Genomic DNA, 18,759 nt, shown 5'->3' with positions numbered 1-18,759 from the left:
TATATAAAAAATGATAAACTCTGATCTCTGTGTAAATGTTTACGTATGTATGGCATGACGAACTGTACAGACCATCACATTATTTTATGAATAAAGTATACTTTTGAAATTAAAAAAAATGAGAAGAAAGCACAGCAAGCCTCCAAGAAGGGCGCGACGAAAATTATCAAGAAGGCACCAGCGAAGTGCGGCAAGAAGAGGTGGCAGTCCAGCAGAGAAAGTTTCTACATCTACAAAGTGATGAAGCAGGTTCACACCGGCATCTTGTCCAAGGCCATGAGCATCACGAACTTGTTCGTCAGCGATATTTTCGAGCGCATCGCGGGGGAGGCTTCCCGCCTGGCCCATTACAACAAGCGCAGCACCATCAGCTCCCGGGAGATCCAGACCGCCGTGCGGCTGCTGCTGCCCGGGGAGCTGGCCAAGCACGCCGTGTCGGAGGGCACAAAGGCGGTGACCAAGTACACCAGCTCCAAGTGAAGGACCGCACTGCACTGAAACAAACACCCATCCACAACCTAAAGGCTCTTATAAGAGCCACCCACAACTTCCCTAAGACAGCTGAACCCAATTCTTGTTTTATTTGCATATGATTCTTGACGAGGTATTTTTTAATTTCAGTGCGAATTAATAGGGGTTGGGGTGAAGAAAGCGGATTTAGCGCCAGTGAGTCATTTTTCATCTTGTATATTCACCCGTGGAAGACAAAATGTGCCCACGTCTTCAGTTCCACTTCCTGTTGTCGGAGAGACTTTCAAAGTCAACCGAGAGAACACTGCTACCGGACTGAAATGTGGAGCTTTTGCTGAATCTGATCGATAGCGACAAGGGAGGACATCTTTAAAAGATCTAAAAGACCGTGTTCTTCATTGATCCTGAACCGGAAGAACGATGTGTGCCGCTTTCTCAGCATGTTGGTGTGCTAAAGAAATGTGAAGTGAAAAGACCGGTTACAGACTGCAGTGTTTGGCCTGTTTTATTTCAGCTTCTTCTCAAGGTTTAGAAAATATTCCATTTTCAAAATCAGAACGGCAATTGAGGGAGAGTATGACAGTGTGAAGTATACACTTGTAAACTGAATTATATTAATGTTTTTTAAACTTCTTCACTTTTTTTTGTACTTCATTTTTCATATAAAACATACGCCTTTGTTTGGAAAGTGGCGGGCTCTTCAAATTGGAAAAAAAAGCGGTTGATGATTTGGCGCCGGTACTTTCCGCCCTCCTCCCCAGGCCCTCTCCGGATTGGGGAATGAGGCAGATATCTGATTGGGAATTGAAACAACATTAGGCGGGGCTGAACAATGGGACCAATCAGAAATGGCCGCCCCACCATTCCTCCCGAAGGTATAAGAGGCCGCAATGTGGGCGGAGTGAAGCATTCTATCTGAAAGTGCTTGTGACTATGTCTGGAAGAGGAAAGGGCGGTGGGAAAGGTCGCGCCAAGGCGAAGTCTCGGTCGTCCCGGGCTGGCCTGCAGTTCCCGGTGGGCCGTGTTCACAGGCTCCTGAGAAAGGGCAACTATGCTGAGCGTGTGGGTGCCGGAGCGCCGGTCTATTTGGCTGCGGTGCTGGAGTATCTGACGGCTGAAATCCTGGAGCTGGCCGGCAACGCGGCCCGGGACAACAAGAAGACCCGCATCATCCCCAGGCACCTGCAGCTGGCCGTGCGCAACGACGAGGAGCTCAACAAGCTGCTGGGAGGGGTGACCATCGCTCAGGGCGGGGTGCTGCCTAATATCCAGGCCGTGCTGCTGCCCAAGAAAACTTCCGCTGCTGGATCTGCCAAAAAGTGAAGAGACCGTTCTTGAATCTGACAAACCAAAGGCTCTTTTAAGAGCCACTCACTGCATCGATAAAAGGAGCTGAACTTTGTCGGATTGATTATTTTCCTTTTAATGTGGAGAGTGCTCGCTTTTGTACTGGACGTCGATAAATTCCACGCTACATTTAATTGGATGTTGTTTTTTATGGGGAAAAAACAAGGACAACAGATGTTGGAAACCAGACTCTAGATGTGTGGTGCTGGAAAAGCACAGCAGTTCAGGCAGCGTCCGAGGAGCAGGAAAATCGACGTTTCGGGCAAAATCCCTTCATCAGACTGTATAAGCAGAGAAAGTATTTATCACAAAATGCGATTGTAAGTGTATCCTAGACTACAGGATTTCTTATTGAACGGTCACTGCCTGAGTGATCTCTGTCTTCACGTAGTGTCCTATCAGTTATAGAATGGCGGCACGAACGTCCCCAATCGGGTTTGACCTCACATTAGATTCGCATTTCCTTTTAAGTGCAGTAGGAAGAGCTGAGTTGACGCGGTGCAGTAACGGGTCAGTTGCTTCAGGATACAGTAAGGGAACGGTTCCTGACCCTCTGCGCTTTATTGTCTGCTCGGTTCATGTGCAGTCTTTTATCCCCTGCCTTTGGGGAGACAGCGAGAGAGAGAGAGAGCAGATTGATCACCAGTGAGGCACTTTTCAGCTGTAAAGACGGGAATGGGGTAAAGTGAAATTGTCTGAACTTTAATTTCGTAATCGAAAAAGCAGTCAACGTGTACGTGCTCATATATTCTCTTCTGTAAAACTTGGTGCCCTTTTATACGTGTTGGTGGGCATTTTCAAATTTGAAAATAAGCCGTTGAACTCTTGGCGCCATTTTTTCCCTTTCTCGCCTGCCATGTTGACGGAAAGGGAGTCAATGAGGAGATTTTTTTCCCCACAAATATCTAACCCTATACCGAAGCTTAATGTTGAGGTCACTTTTTTATTACTATGTTTCTAAAATTAAATTCCGCGTTCCTTGACTGAAGATCTCATTAGTTGCAAATTTATTGCCGTTTTTGTTTTTAAACTAACTTCCGGTAGAAATACTAATTGACTGTTAGAATAATCAACTGAAAATATACATTGGGGAAAAAAAATCACTTAATTTTTGCTATAAATTGTTACGATGAAGGAGCGTCGCTCCGAAAACCTTTGTGCTTCCAATTAAACCTGTTGGACTATAACCTGCTGTTGTGATTTTTAACTGAACACTATCAATACATTTTCATTTCATCCAGGGTATTAGTTGCCCGAAGACAATTTGTAATCACTGCCTGAACGCGCAGATGGAAAGAACGCGCCATTAAGATATCCGCAGGCTCCCAGAAACAAAACGGAGCCGAATAATATGCCTCGGCAATATGAATACTGCAAAATGTAACATTAGCATTTCACAATAAATAAAAACTATTCATGGCGTGGATAGCCAAGTGCACATTGATATTATTATTGAGATAGACATGTATTCACGAGAAAGAGAAATAAAGGTTACGGGAAGCAGGCATAAGAGTAAGATTGAGAATTATCAGCCATGATTGAATAGCAGAACAACCTGGATGGGCAGAATGGCCTAATGCTGCTACTACATCTTACAGTTACAAGTCACGATGCGATTCTTGACATTGAATAATTAGCCGAATACCCTCTTATCTACACGGGAGGAATACTTACAATTATAAAATCATTGGCTACAGTAAACAGCAACAAAGTGAACCGTCCACTCTGAATGCTTTCTGCCGTACCGCAGAACACGTTATTAGTACATTTTAGGACTGGAAATAATTTTAAAATGACGACATATGTGAAATAACCAGCAACAATACACTAGGTTCTCCGTATGCGTTGCCTTCCACGACCTCAGGTCTCCGCTCTCTATCGGGAGGGTTTGGGTGGCTCTGATAAGAGCCTTTGGGTTCGTTGGAAAAGGATCGCTTTATGTTCAGCCGCCGAATCCATAGAGAGTGCGGCCCTGGCGTTTCAGAGCGTACACCACATCCATGGCGGTGACCGTCTTGCGCTTGGCGTGCTCAGTGTAAGTGACCGCATCCCGGATCACATTCTCCAGGAAAACCTTCAGCACCCCGCGGGTCTCCTCGTAGATCAAGCCCGAGATGCGCTTGACCCCGCCACGGCGAGCCAGGCGCCGGATGGCTGGTTTCGTGATGCCCTGGATGTTATCACGGAGCACTTTGCGGTGCCGCTTCGCTCCGCCTTTTCCCAGGCCTTTGCCTCCTTTACCTCTTCCAGACATCACGCTTCTTCACTCCAGTCGCTGCTGAATAAGAGCCGAGCTGCCTCCCTTTCCTTTTTTATACAGCCCGGCCCGACCTGGCTGAGAACGAGCTGACAGAGAGTGAGAGGCGGGTCCGGAGAGGAAACTGAGTGACAGACATCTAGCTCCGCCTCCAGCTCACTCCAGCCCCAACTGTATCTGGGACTGAACCTTTTCTCACAAAAGGTGGCTGTGAGCCTGGGACACAGTGGGTTCTCCGAGACCGGGATTGATTCGAGGTGAGTTCCCCTTTGTAAGAAGCCGATTGGAGCAGGAAGTGGTCCCGGAACTTGGAGTGAGCGGGCTGGGGGGAAGAGAAAGGCCTTTCTCGGGCTGTGTGGGCCTGCTGAGGGAGGCAGAGCGGGAAGAAGCTGCTGTGGGACATTCTTGGGGTTTACAATCCTCTGAACCCGGTTTTAATTTCAATCTGTTTCCCGCTCTTTCTTGAGGTTGTATGGACCAGCTGTAGGAATGTGATACTCTTGTAAAAGGGGTCTTGGTAAAAACAGCGCCGTTTTTCTGATTTCCAACAGGTAGTTGGGGAGTTGGATGTTGAACTGTGTAAGCATCCTGATGGTTGAGTACTTCCATTCACGGTGCTGGGCAGTTGTTGCTCAGTTGCTGGCTCTCACTCAATTGATATCAAGTTAAAAATCACAGAGTACGCGGTATGTCCAACAGATTTTTTTGGAAGCACCTGGTGTGTGATTTTTATCATTGATACCAATTGATTTGGAGATGCTGGTGCTGGAGTGGGGTGGACAAAGCACATGAAAAACAAACACAATCCCCAGACAAGGAGCAGCTCAGGGTAACAATGGGATCAGATCCGTGGTTCTGGTTAAGTTGTTCGCTTAAAAGAAAAAAAACACACATCCTAATGAAGATGCAATGAATGTGACATTGATCAGTCCAATACTGCCAGACTAGCCGCATGTTGATTTGTAGATGGTGTCCCTGTGTCTTCCTCCAGAAAAACACCTGAGGGACTAAGACACTGTAATACTTCCTCAGTTCAAAGCACAGAGTGACTAGCTGCCTCTAACAAATGGAAGGTATGTAGCCCATTGACATTTACACACCAGTGTTGAAGATAGATAAACTGAATCATCATCCAAAACAGACATTCAGGAACTGCATTAAAATTTGCAATTATTAAGGGCAGTTTCAAAGTTACAATGAAGATAGACAAATAGGCCACATTGAGGTAGGGGTTAAGTACAGAGATGGAGGGAAACTGTGCTCACTGACAGGGTAAGAGTTACTGAAGTGTCGTAGAGACGTATAGTGTGGAAACAGACCCTTCAGTCCAACTGGTCCATACAGAACAAATATCCTAATCTGATCTAGTCCCATTTGGCAGCACTTAGCCCATCTCTCTCAACCCTTCCTATTCATATTGTTCAAGTACAATCCCTTGTGGACTCATTCCTATAAGCCTTTCTTGGGTCGTCCTGGAGATCATACTCTTTGGTAGTCTGGAATGAAAACCTCTTACAAACAGTTTAGTTTAATTTTAGCCTTCCCCTTTATTTACCAATAGCATCACTGTTACAACATAACATTGACACCTAAGTGCTGGGCTAGCTAAGGTTCTAAAACCATGGAAGAGTAGGATACCGGCTCTTCCTTTAAGAGCCCTCACAGGCGACTCCAATCTTCTGTCACAAAGTGTTTACAAAGCTTTACAAAAAACACTGTATAATTAAGAACATGCAATCAGTGGAAAGGCAATAATTTGTTAGGAAGAGAAGTTAATTAACAGGTCTGTGTGCGCTTAACTGATCACTCCTGTAGGCCCTTAGCCATCCATCAGGTGGGAAAAACAGATCCAGCCCAGTCAGGTGCCTGTTGGTGAGGTAAGTCCCTATCATAAAGAGGTACCAGTCTAAACTAAGTGTAAGAGATCATAAGGTAACCTTGCACACCTCGCATGTCAGATATCATTGTTTTACAAAATGCCTTCTTAGCTAGCAGGGCAAGCTTTGACCATAAAATGGCTTCCTAACAGATTGTGTCAGAATTTCTTCAATGTTAGGTTTAGAATAACTTTTAAACTGGGAGCAGACTCCTGCTTTTTATCTTAAACACAGCATTATTCTGTATCTGGGACTGAAATGTTACCACAGGGTTGATATTTTAAATGATTCATTAGTCTCAAATTAAACATGTTTTCTTTTCAGGGCTGTGATTCAAATTCAAAGAAGACAGAAGATCTGATTGAATTAGAATTGACAGTGGGGCAGTCATGGTCTGTAAGAACACTAAGTAAGTTAAAGCTTCATCAATGTTATATTTTACAGAGTTTGCATTTCATAATCAGTGATGGCTATTCAGAATTATCATAAAGTCCAAAATGCAAATAAATTCAAAACATGCATCTCTCTCACATAAGGGTAATATGAATCCATTATAATTGATAGGGCATGACCAGTTATTACAAGGTTTTTGACATGCTTCTAATATAATAGAAAGTTTCTGAGATCACAATCAAACACTACCATTAATTTCACAATTTAACAACTGTGAATGATATCACTGTGTACCTTTTACACAGATTCATTGGTGTTAGGATAAATGTTCTTAATTGCTTTAGAGCATCCTGTTATCACTTGGTGAGAACAGATGTTTTTATCTTCTGCACATCTTGGGTACCCCCTTTTGTGGCCTGATGCCTCCCTGCCTACCTGTTTATTTTCTCCTGTGCAGCGTGTTCTATAATTCAACATTACATTTAGACTAAATGTTTCAGGACAATTTTAAAGGCTTTCTCATTATACCCACCCAAATGCCTTTTAACTGTTGCAATTGTACTGGCCTCCACCACTTCTCCATGCACCATTTGATTGTATAAACTTCCATAAGGTCACTCTCAAGGGAAAACAGTTCCAGCCTATTCAGCCTCTGCTTATAGCTCAAATTCTCCAACCCGGATGAAACATATTTACATGGAGTTTGTGTGTGACTGAGAAGGACAGAATTAATCCTTTGCTGAATAGTTGTCACATACAGAGATGACAATTAAGTAATGTGAATTCCAAACACACAATCTATGCAAGTAGCTCATGTGCTACTCGCAAGATGTTCTTTCTATAACCCACTGGCAATACAACTTGATAAACTTCTGCCCATTTCACATCTGCCTGAATATGCGATGTTCTCCATTTCCTCATTAAGACATCATTTTTAAGATAATAACAATCAGGGATACATTTGTGTATGCCTATTATTCTTACAGATAGCTGAGAACTCCGTACAATTTTGTTTCTCAATTTCCCTCTGACTATTAGGGGGTCTATAATATAATCCCAATGAGGTAATCATCCCTTTCTTATTTCTCAGTTCCACCCAAATAAATTCCCTGGATGTATTTCTGGGAATATCCTCCCTCAGCACAGCTGTAATGCTATCCCTTAACAAAAATGGCACTCCCTCTTGCCTCCCTTTCTATCCTTTCTGTAGCATTTGGATCCTGGAACATTAAGCTGCCAATCCTGCCCATCCCTCAGCCATGTTTCTGTAATTGCTATGATAGCCCAGTCCCATGTTCAGAACCATGTCCTAAGGTAATCTGCCTTCCCTGTTAGGCCCCTTTCATTGAAATAAATGCAGTTTAATTTATTAGTCCTACCTTGTCCCTGTCTCAGATTGATCTCTCTCTGCAGTATCTCCATGGGTGCCCCCACCCCCCCCACCTGTACTCTTTGATCTTTCCTGTTTTAACCAGTGACTTTGTGACCTTGTTACCATACAAGTCAGGCTACATCCCAGGATGTGTTCAGTTCAGTTACCTGAATTTCCATTGGCTTTTCAACCACAGTTGGCAGCACTCAACCGGTGAATTAGTAACATCATTAGCAAGGACAAATTGTATTCCTGGAGCTGAAAGTTTGTTCAGTACTCCTACTAGGACTTCTCCACTCTTCACTAGATACTCTAACCTCACGTCTTACAATCGTGCATTTCTTATTTCAATGTGAATTACTGTTACTCGTACCTTTTCTGGCAATAGTCCTTCAGAGGTACGTATATCCTCATGTTTTAGCATCACAGATTGAGAGGATCCTTGTATCTCTGAATTTGGTTACCTCTTTACCTGCTGCTCCTGGCCTATGCGAGTAAACTTTACCTTCACGGTGTATGGTTTAAGATCTGGCACTTCCTCCATAAACAACCTCCGACCAGTTTGTACATTCTGGTGCAGCTTTCTAGTCTCCACAGTGCTCTCTGTAACCACTCCAACAGAATTCACTGGCTTATCCTGTTTTCCTATATCCAGCTCCTCAGTGCTTTTCCTAACCCATCAACACCAATTTCATGTGTAAAAAATGAGGTCTGCAGATGCTGGAGATCACAGCTGAAAATGTGTTGCTGGTCAAAGCACAGCAGGCCAGGCAGCATCTCAGGAATAAGGAATTCGACGTTTCGAGCATAAGCCCTTCATCAGGAATTCATGTGGCCTACTTTATTGCAGTGAGAACACCAGAGCTTTTTCGCTTTTCTTTCCCTTTCAAGGGTTTCCTTTTTACCATGTGGTAAATCATCCTCATGATCTTCACCAAGATCTACTTTTCCCTTTTCACACGAGAATTTCTCTTCTCCACAATTATTATCCCTCATGGATTGAAATTGATTTTGATAGGCCAATTTTGACTTCTTCATCAACTCAATAATCAGCCATTTCTGATGCCAGTCTTGCTGTTTTAACTCTCCGCTCTTCCACATGAGTTATTATTATTTGAGGAAGTGAAGTTTTGAACTCCTGTCAAAGTGCCAATTTCCAAAGTTCAAACTCTCTCTTTCTTCCCTTTCCTCTCTCTCCTTTTCTCTCTGTTCAGCTTTTCAATCGTAATTCAAACTGTTTCATTTCTGTTGCCCTTTCCTTGACTTTTGCCTCTAACTCGAGTTGCTTCATTTTCAATTGAATGTTAGCCGTCTCTAACGATTCTGATGGTATTTCCAGCAAATTTAAATGTTGAGCTATGACTGTAATTATCACCCTTTTCCTCATGAAAGGAGGCAGATTGGAGCTCCATCTTGTCTGCTAATGCCAGCAGTTTGACCTTAATCACTTGTTGCAAAAATCTGAAGTCACTTCTTCCACACCCAGAAAATGCTTGATGACTCAAAGAGCCATTGCTATCCCAAGCACTGTTTCTTGATGAAGTGCTGATGCCCAAAACATAGATTCTCCTCCTCCTCAGATGCGACCTGACCTGCTGTGCTTTTCCAGTACCACATTCTCGTCTCTGATCCACAGCATTTGCAGTCCTCACTTTATTCAAGCACTGCTTAAACTAATGAATTCAACACCTGGAACAAAAAACACTTGCTGCCTGTCAGTCCAACAAACCAAATCCCAAATCAGAACTAGAGAATAAATTCTGCAAACAGCCCCCAATCTGATATGGAAAAGGCCAGACTCCCTCCAAACATTTCAACACAGTAAGCCGGACCCTAACTCTGCTAGTTGTTTTAAGAGGGTGTAGCAAAGATATTCCAGGAGGGATGCAGCTGATCAAACCATGTAATTTTTAGAAAAAGACTTATTTACAAAATTACCAAATGATACACAAACAAAAGAGAACAGAATACTAAATAACTTTAAAATCTGAAAAAGCAACAGATTTTACCAACTTAATGATTGTGTTTCCAACATTTACAACTATCCCCATAAATACCCCTTGGCACAAAAGGTAAAATCAAACACAGAGTCTTACAGGAGAGATGTCAGAGAGAGGAGTACCATCATGGACCTGCTTCTTTGGGTTCAGCAGCTTTTTCAACTGCCTGACTGCTTTCAGTCAATAGCCAGACAGCCAAAAACCAAATCAAGCCAGAGAAAAGCTGAGCTGGGAAAACTGGACACTCCCCTTTCATTGTACAAGTGTTCTTTTTAAAAATGTGGAAGCCTTTTGACTGAGGCATTACCCGTTAGCTATAATCAAAATGGCCCTAAAACCCATCAAGTCAGACTTTTCAGAAGCTGTGTCTTTTATAAGTTGTTAAAAGGAGCAGCAGCATCACAACAGACTGGTCCAAGAAGTAAAAGCCCATGGGATACAGGGTAATGTGTTGAACTGGATCCCAAGTTGGCTCACTCACAGGAAAGAAAGGATAATGGTCAATGGTGGTGCTTATGAATGGAAAGCTGTTACAAGCTGGACGATGGAAGAGGACTTGCCATCTGAGGTAGTTTGGGCTGAGGTTAGAAATAGGAAAGGTGAGGTCACCCTGTTAGGCGTTTTCTACAGGCCTCCTAATAGTCCTAGAGAAGTAGAGGATAATATTGCAAGGATGATTCAGGAAAAGAGTGAAGGTAGCAGGGTGGTTGTTATGGGGGACTTTAACTTCCCAGATATTGACTGGGAGAGCTATAGCTCGAGTTCATTAGATGGGTCGGTGTTTGTACAATGTGTGCAGGAGGGTTTCCTGACACAATATGTCGACAGGCCAACAAGAGGGGAGGCTATATTGGATTTGGTTCTAGGTAATGAACCAGGCCAGGTGTTAGACTTGGAGGTAGGTGAGCACTTCGGGGACAGTGACCACAACTCGGTGACTTTTATTTTAGTGATGGAGAGGGATAATCGTGCGCCTCAGGGCAAGAGCTATAGCTGGGGGCAGGGAAATTATGATGCAGTGAGGCATGACTTAGGTTGTGTGGATTGGAAAAACAGGCTTCAAGAGAAGAACACTAATGAGATGTGGGGATTGTTCAAGGAGCAGCTACTGCGTGTCCTCGATAGGTATGTACCAGTCAGGCATGGTGTAAAGGGCCTTGTGAGGCAGCCGTGGTTTAGTAAGGAATTGGAGTCCCTTGTGAAAGGGAAGAAGGCGGCATATGTAAAGATGAGGCGTGAAGGTTCAGTAGGGGCGATTGAGAGTTATAAGGTAGCCAGGAAGGAGCTAAAGAGGGAGCTAAGAGAAGCGAGAAGGGGACATGAAAAGTCTTTAGCTGGTAGGATTAGGGAAAACCCAAAGGCTTTCTATAGGTATGTCAAGAATAAAAGGATGACGAGGGTAGGTATCGGTCCAGTCAAGGATAGTAGTGGGAAGTTGTGTGTGGAGGCGGAGGAGATTGGAGAGACATTAAATCAGTACTTTTCATCAGTATTCACTCAGGAACAGGACACTGTTGCTGATGTGAATATGGAATCACAAATAATTAGAATGGATGCCCTGGAAATATGCAGGGAAGAGGTTTTGGGAATATTGGAAAGGATGAATATAGATAAGTCTCCTGGGCCTGATGGCATTTACCCCAGGATCCTATGGGAAGCTAGGGAGGAGATAGCAGAGCCATTGGCCTGGATTTTTATGTCGTCATTGTCAACGGGAATAGTACCAGAGGACTGGAGGATAGCGAATGTGGTCCCATTGTTCAAGAAAGGGAGTAGGGATAGCCCTAGCAACTATAGGCCAGTGAGTCTGACTTCAGTGGTGGGCAAAGTCTTAGAGAGAATGGTAAGGGATAAGATTTATGAACATCTGGGTAGGAATAACGTGATCAGGGATAGCCAGCATGGTTTTGTGAAGGGCAGGTCGTGCCTCACAAACCTTGTTGAGTTCTTTGAGAAGGTGACTAAGGAAGTGGATGAGGGTAAAGCAGTAGATGTTGTGTATATGGATTTTAGTAAGGCGTTCGATAAGGTTCCCCATGGTAGGCTAATGCTAAAACTTCGGAGGTATGGCATTGAGGATACATTAGAGGTTTGGATTAGGAATTGGCTGGCTGGAAGGAGACAGAGGGTAGTAGTTGATGGATTATGTTCATCTTGGAGCGCAGTTACTAGCGGTGTACCACAAGGATCTGTTTTGGGACCATTGCTTTTTGTTATCTTTATAAATGATCTAGAGGAAGGACTTGAAAGCTGGGTAAGCAAGTTTGCGGATGACACAAAAGTCGGTGGAGTTGTGGATAGTGAGGAAGGAAGTGGTAGGTTACAGCGGGATATAGATAAGTTGCAGAGCTGGGCGGAAATGTGGCAAATGGAATTCAATGTAGCTAAGTGCGAAGTCGTTCACTTTGGTAGGAATAACAAGATGATGGATTACTGGGCTAATGGTAGGCTACTTGGTAGTGTGGATGAGCAGAGGGATCTTGGTGTCTATGTACACAGATCTCTGAAAGTTGCCACCCAGGTAAATAGTGCTGTGAGGAAGGCATATGGTGTACTGGGCTTTATTGGCAGAGGAATTGAGTTCCGGAGTCCTGAGGTCATGTTGCAGTTGTATAAGACTCTGGTGAGGCCTCATCTGGAGTATTGTGTGCAGTTTTGGTCGCCATACTATAGGAAGGATGTGGAAGCTTTAGAACGAGTGCAGAGGAGGTTTACCAGGATGTTGCCTGGAATGGTAGGAAAATCTTATGAGGAAAGGCTGAGGCACTTGGGGCTGTTCTCATTGGAGAAGAGAAGGTTTAGGGGAGATCTGATAGAAGTGTATAAGATGATTAGGGGTTTAGATAGGGTAGATACTAAGAACCTTTTACCGATGATGGAGTCAGGTGTTACTAGGGGACATAGCTTTAAATTAAGGGGTGGTAGGTATAGGACAGATGTTAGGGGTAGATTCTTCACACAGCGGGTTGTGAGTTCATGGAATGCCCTGCCCGTATCAGTGGTGAACTCTCCTTCTTTATGTTCATTTAAGCGGGCATTGGATAGGCATTTGGAAGTTATTGGGCTAGTATAGGTTAGGTAGGACTCGGTCGGCGCAACATCGAGGGCCGAAGGGCCTGTACTGCGCTGTATCCTTCTATGTTCTAAGTCGGTGCTCTGCATGGCCCAGTGTTGGGACCTCTGCTATTTGTTTTATACATTAATGATTTGGAGTTGTATATGTTGGTCAATTTGTGAAATTTGCGAACGACACAAAAATTGACTGTGTAGTGGATAGTATGGAGGATAGCTATAAGTTCCTAAACTATATAGATGGTTTGGTGGAGTGGGCAGGAAAGTGGCAGATGGAGTTCAGCTCTGAGAAGTGTGACGGAATGCATTTTGGGAAGTCAAGACAGTAAATGGGAATAGACAATAAAAGGGAACATACTGAGAGGGGCAGGTGAAGTGAGAGATCTTGGTGTGTAAATGCTCAAGTCTCGAAAGATAGATGGGGTTGTAAAGAAGGCACATGGAATGTTCTCCCTCATTGGCAGAGGGGTGAATGCAAAAATAGGGAAATAACAATGAAACTGTAGGAGGCAGTGGCGGCTACAACAGGAGTATTGTGTGCAGTCGGGTCACCACATTACAGGAAGGACGTCATTGCTGTGGAGTGTGCGCAGAGAAGATTTACTAGAATGTTGCCAGAATTGTAGCTATCAGGAGTTGTATTCCTTAGAACAAAGGTGCCACGATTAAGGAATACAGGGCGACCCCGTATTAGTGAGTCCGGTTATAGCGGTTTACCATGGTCCAAGTTTATAAAAGGGAATGTTCCAGAACCAGGGACCAGGAGGCTGCCGGGAAGGCATATTTCCCATTTAAGTTAATGGTTTTGCACTTATCTGCGGTCTTGCATTTCCGCTGTAGGTCCTGGAGTATATCCCCACGGGTATGGGTGGCTTACAGTACTAAATAGTGAGCTAGCTGATGAAGGAGGACACTCTGAAAGCGTGCACTTCCAAATAAACCTGTTGAATCACAACCTGATGTGTGATTTTTAACTAACTGGTGAGAGGGAGACATTAGACAGGAGGAACCTGTTTACTTTGGCAGAGAGTTCAAAATCCAGGGATCACGGATTCAAGTTCAGGTGGTTGTAGGATTAGATGATATGAGGAAAATGTTTTTTTAATGTAGAGAGTGGTGGGTTTCTGGAACTCGATGCCTGATTTGGTGGTACTGGCAGAGATCTTACATTTTTTTTTAAACAAACATTCACTGGAACTGCACTAAGTGTTGTAAACAGCAAGGTTACGGGCTATGGCAGGAAGGTGAGGTGAGAAAGGGCACCTGGGTGTGTTAGCATTGGCATGGACAAGATGGGCTGAATGCCGCCGCGCCCCCCCCCCCCGCCCCGCCGATGCTGTATTATTTTTATGATTCTCTCATTATCAATGAGACCAGATCAGTCCTTGCTATGTGAATATGTAAATATATTTACCATATACCAAAAGTTACAGTTTGATAACTACACCCACACATTCACCAAACAGGAACTGACAGATAGAGATCAATAACTAAACTCACATATCCACATACCCACTTGCATCAGGTGGCCCCATTCATGGAGCTGTATGGGTGTTGTTTAGTTTCGAAATCTCATTCAATTGGGGTTAGAATTTTAAGAAAAAAAATGGACAAGCAGCAGCTCAGAACAAAAATAAAATCAGACCTGTGGTTCTGTTTAAATTGCTGGCTTTAAACAACAAATCCTAATAATCATTAACTGAATGTTACATTGATGTTGCCAATCACAACTGATGTTGATTTACAGGAGGTATTTCTTCAGTCTTCCTCCAGGCAAGTACCCAAAGGACCAGACAATGTAATATTCCCTTGGTAAAGAGCCAAGTGTGACCAGTTGCTTTGAACAAACAGCAGCTTTGTTACTGCTGTCAGAGTGAAGAACATCCTATCCACAGTCACAGAATGGATTGAGTCAGACTCACATTGAGCACCATTCCCAGAGAGATATGTTCAAACTAAGAGTCAAACACCACCAAGGAAATGGAAGTTTATATATTTTATTTATATTCTCAATGCATGCAACCCAATTCCAATCAATTTGAATGAATCCTCATCTGAAATATGCACTGCATTAAATCTGAACATAGAACAGTACAGCACAGGGTCCTTCAGCCCAGGATGTTGTGCCGAACATGATGCCGAATGAAATTTAATCCCTTCTGCATGTCCATGGTCCAGTTCCATCCATTTCTTGCATGTTAATTGCTTAGCTTAAAGTCCCTTCAATACTTTTTGTCGTATCTGCCTACATCACCACCCCTGGCAGTGCGTTCCACTCCTACCACTCTCTATGTTAAAAGAGGTCCTTAGGTCTCCATTGAACTTTCCCCATCTCACCTTATATGCATGCCTCTTAGTTTTAGATATTTCAACTCTTGCAAAAAGATTCTGACCATCCATCTTAAACATGCATCTCAATTTTATAGACGTCTGGATGTAGATTTGCTCACTGTGTTGGAAGGTTTGCTTTTAGACGTCTTGTAGGTAACATCATCAGTGAGCGTCCAGTTGAAGCACTGGTGGTATGGCCCGCTTTCTGTTTATAGGTAGGTTTCCTTGGGTCTGTGATGTAATTTCCTGTGTGATGTCATTTCCTGTGGTGATGTCATATAGTGTTCATTTTCTCCAGGGTGGTAAATGGGATCCAAGTCAATCTGTTTGTTGATGGAGTTCCGATTGGGATACCATGCTTCTTGGCATTCTCGTGCAAATCTCGGTTTGACTTGTCCTAGGATGGATGTGTTGTCCCAGTCGAAGTGGTGTCCTTCCCGATCTGTATGTAAGAATAATAGTGAGTGTGGGCCATGTCTTTTTGTGGCTAGTTGATGTTCATGTATCCTTTTTTCTGCCTGTTTGTCCAATGTAGTGGACACATAAATACAAAGCGGCCATACCACCAGTGCTTCATCCGGAGGCTCACTGATAATGGTACTTAGTATGGTGACAAAACATCTGAAAAAGAACTTGCCAGCTCAGCGAGAAAACCTAGATCCAGAACTTCAATCTGAGCTACAACTCCTCTCAAAATTTTATAGACTTCTATTAATTCTGCCCTCAGTCTCTGCTGCTCAGAAGAAAACTATTTGGGTTTTTCTAGATTCTCTTTATAGCTCATACCCGCTAGACAATAATCTGGCAAACCTCTTCTGCACCCTCTCTAAATCCCCCACGTCCTTCCTGTAATGTGGCAACCACAATTGAAAAATCACGCAACACCAGATTATGGTCCAGCAGGTTCATTTGGAAGTACTAGCTTTCAGAGCGCTGCTCCTTCATCAGGTAGCTGTGAAACAGGATCATGAGACACAGAATCTATCGCAAAAGATTAGAGTGTCATGCAACTGAAATGATATTTTGAAGAAACCTAGATTGCTGTTCAGTGTTTCATCTTTTAGAATGGGTTGCAGGTTTCAGTTTATTAATATATACATCCCAGAGCTTCTTTTAAATCACATTCATAAGATGACTTCAGATTTTATTTAAATAGGGTAACGTCTCAGCTCAGACAATGTATTAACGATGTGAGGTTAGAGTCTGTCTGTGTCCCAATCTTGAGGTCAGACTGGTTCAATTGCCGAAGAAGGAATTTATAAAATATTACTTGTAGGTTGTGTTCTTTTTGAGCAAAATAGAATGTATCTGCAAATGCAAATTCACCCCAGAGACTTGCATGTGTGTACGTGTACACATGTGTGTGTGAGAGAGAGAGAGAGAGAGAGAGAGAGAGAGAGAGAGAGAGAGCATTTGAGTGTGAGTAGACATGCGAATGTGTGTGTATATGTTTGGTAAAGTGTGTGTTTGAGTGTGGTAGAATACAAACCTGTGAGAGGATGTGTGCATGGGTGAAGAGTGTGAGGGGTGCATGTATGTGTGTATGAGGGAAAGTGTGAGATGAGAGACGGTCTGCATGTGTGTGTGTGTTATGTGACAGGAACCAAGGTCTCGACTGAGATTGTCCTCACAGGTTCTGAACTTTAGTAAGGATACTTTTAATGTTACAGTTGAGGTGAACAAATAGACTATGCTGTTAGTTTGAACAGCCATATGTGAGGTAGATAGTGAGCACATAGCTGAAACTTTTCCTTCAATCAGTAACGGAGAAGGACAGAATTAATCTTTTGTCAGAATACTTTGAACAACCATATGTAAAGTAGATATTGAGTACAAATTGAATTGAAGGATACATTTCAGCTATCAGTAACTGTGAAGGACAATTAATCCTTTTTCGCACAGACACAGCAATCAAATAATATGAATTCCAAATGGCCCAAGGAAAGTCAACCAATAAGGCAAGCACACCATACGCCGCCTTCTAGATACCAACCTATCTACTTGCATGGCCACTTTCAGGGAGCGATAGACTTGAACCTCAAGATCCTTCTGTACGTCAATGCTGATCAGAGTCTAGCCATTAACTGTATACCTTTCCTTAACATTTGATTTCCCAAAGTCCAGCATCTTACACCTTGCCGGATTAAACTCAATCTGTCATTTCTGCACTCATATCTGTAAGTGATCTATATCCTGCTGTATTCTTTGACAAACTTCTACACTACCCACAAGTCCACCAATCTTTATATTGTCTGCATTTAGTAATGATAATTTTAATGTTACAATCAAGGTGAACAAACAGCTGACGTGATTACTTTGAACAACCATATGTAAAGTAGATATTGAGTACAAATTGAATTGAAGGATAAATTTCAGCTATCAGTAACTGTGAAGGACAATTAATCTTTTTTCGCACAGACACAGCAATCAAATAATATGAATTCCAAATGCACAATCTGTGTCAAAGCCTTACATAGAATGATTAATGTGCAGGTACGTAACCAAACATTTCCCTACCCCCCCCCCCCCCCCAAAACAGATACACACACACACACACACACACACACACACACACACACACACACACACACACACACACACACACACACACACACACAGTCTCTCTCGCTCACTGTCTCTCTGACTTATGATGAGTTATAAACACACATCCTGACACACATTACAATGTCTAACAGCAATGCAGTTCCATTGATATTGCGAGTAACACAAAATGTTATGTTCAAAATGATTTCTACCCACAGATCCTTTGTCAGAGGCCTATAGCACAGAATCAGGCTGTTCCACACTTCTGAGTCTGCACCAATCAGAAACAACCAGCTAACAATTTTCATCTTGATCAGCCAGCATCCATTTACATAAATGGATCATGGTAGCAGAGGAGCTTATCGTCCTCATCTTTATCACAACATCATTTTGCATTTCCTCATATTGCATAAAGACTTTGTTTTGTCTGTTTCAGTCCAACCAGAAACTTTTTTTTTAGATAATCATGTACTTCTTTCAAAAATGTTGCCATTTTATACAAAGAGCTCTGCATTTCACCTCCCCCTCCCTGGGATGTAACACAAAAAAGGTGTGAAATCTGACTTCAATTTTCACAATATAATCAGGGGAATCTAATAACCACCCTTCAAAGCAGTGAAGAAAAGGGGGGGGGGTGGAAAATAAGCCAAAATTGGTAGGTTTGTAGAATTGCAAATTTTATCTTCAAGCAGAGTTGAACACGGCTGATTGTTCAATAAATTGAATTTGACAGTTTACATATTCCATACTGCATGACAAAAAACAAAAATCCTTTTCCTTTCCTCCTCCCTACCCCCAGAGCAATGCAGAAGTACTGCTAATGGTGCGTCATCATACCACAGAGCAGCGGAATGTTCAGTCTACATCAGAAAATAGAAGTGAATTGGCCAATTATCTTTTCTGTACAAGGAATATTATGGTCACTCAGTTTCAATGCAGCTGAATTGTTCACCACCATTTCACTTAGTTGCAAATGGATTTAATTTATACTGATTGTTACTTCAGCAGTATTCAGAAAAGTACATCACTATGCACAAACAATAATTGATGGCATTCTGAAGGCCAACACTTTATATCATTACTCTCTGTTAGATT

At 42.9% G+C, this 18,759-nt stretch overlaps 2 protein-coding genes, 1 long non-coding RNA gene and 1 pseudogene across 3 annotated transcripts in view; 3 read left to right on the top strand and 1 right to left on the bottom strand.

Moving 5' to 3' along the window:
• LOC132837120 (histone H2B-like) overlaps window positions 1-480 on the top strand; it is a 346,828-nt pseudogene extending 346,348 nt beyond the window's left edge.
• Window positions 481-1,404: 924 nt separating this feature from the next.
• LOC132837147 (histone H2A-like) lies at window positions 1,405-3,033 on the top strand. Its single transcript, XM_060856848.1, has one exon. The coding sequence runs from the start codon at window positions 1,405-1,407 to the stop codon at window positions 1,792-1,794; it is 390 nt and encodes a 129-aa protein (XP_060712831.1). The 3' UTR covers window positions 1,795-3,033.
• A 613-nt stretch (window positions 3,034-3,646) lies between these two features.
• Window positions 3,647-4,082, bottom strand: LOC132837213 (histone H4). The gene has a single exon (XM_060856934.1). The coding sequence runs from the start codon at window positions 4,070-4,072 to the stop codon at window positions 3,761-3,763; it is 312 nt and encodes a 103-aa protein (XP_060712917.1). The 5' UTR covers window positions 4,073-4,082; the 3' UTR covers window positions 3,647-3,760.
• A 160-nt stretch (window positions 4,083-4,242) lies between these two features.
• LOC132837248 (uncharacterized) overlaps window positions 4,243-18,759 on the top strand; it is a 111,172-nt gene continuing 96,655 nt past the window's right edge. The window contains exons 1-2 of the long non-coding RNA XR_009647465.1: window positions 4,243-4,332; window positions 6,277-6,361. This is a non-coding gene — a long non-coding RNA (uncharacterized LOC132837248). The remainder of the gene's footprint in view (window positions 4,333-6,276; window positions 6,362-18,759) is intronic.

Source organism: Hemiscyllium ocellatum, chromosome 49 (assembly GCF_020745735.1).
Source record: "Hemiscyllium ocellatum isolate sHemOce1 chromosome 49, sHemOce1.pat.X.cur, whole genome shotgun sequence".
In the NCBI taxonomy this organism is placed as follows: domain Eukaryota; kingdom Metazoa; phylum Chordata; class Chondrichthyes; order Orectolobiformes; family Hemiscylliidae; genus Hemiscyllium; species Hemiscyllium ocellatum.
The sequence above is the reverse complement of the archived record's forward strand: the minus strand, read 5'-3'. Positions and strand labels throughout refer to the sequence as shown.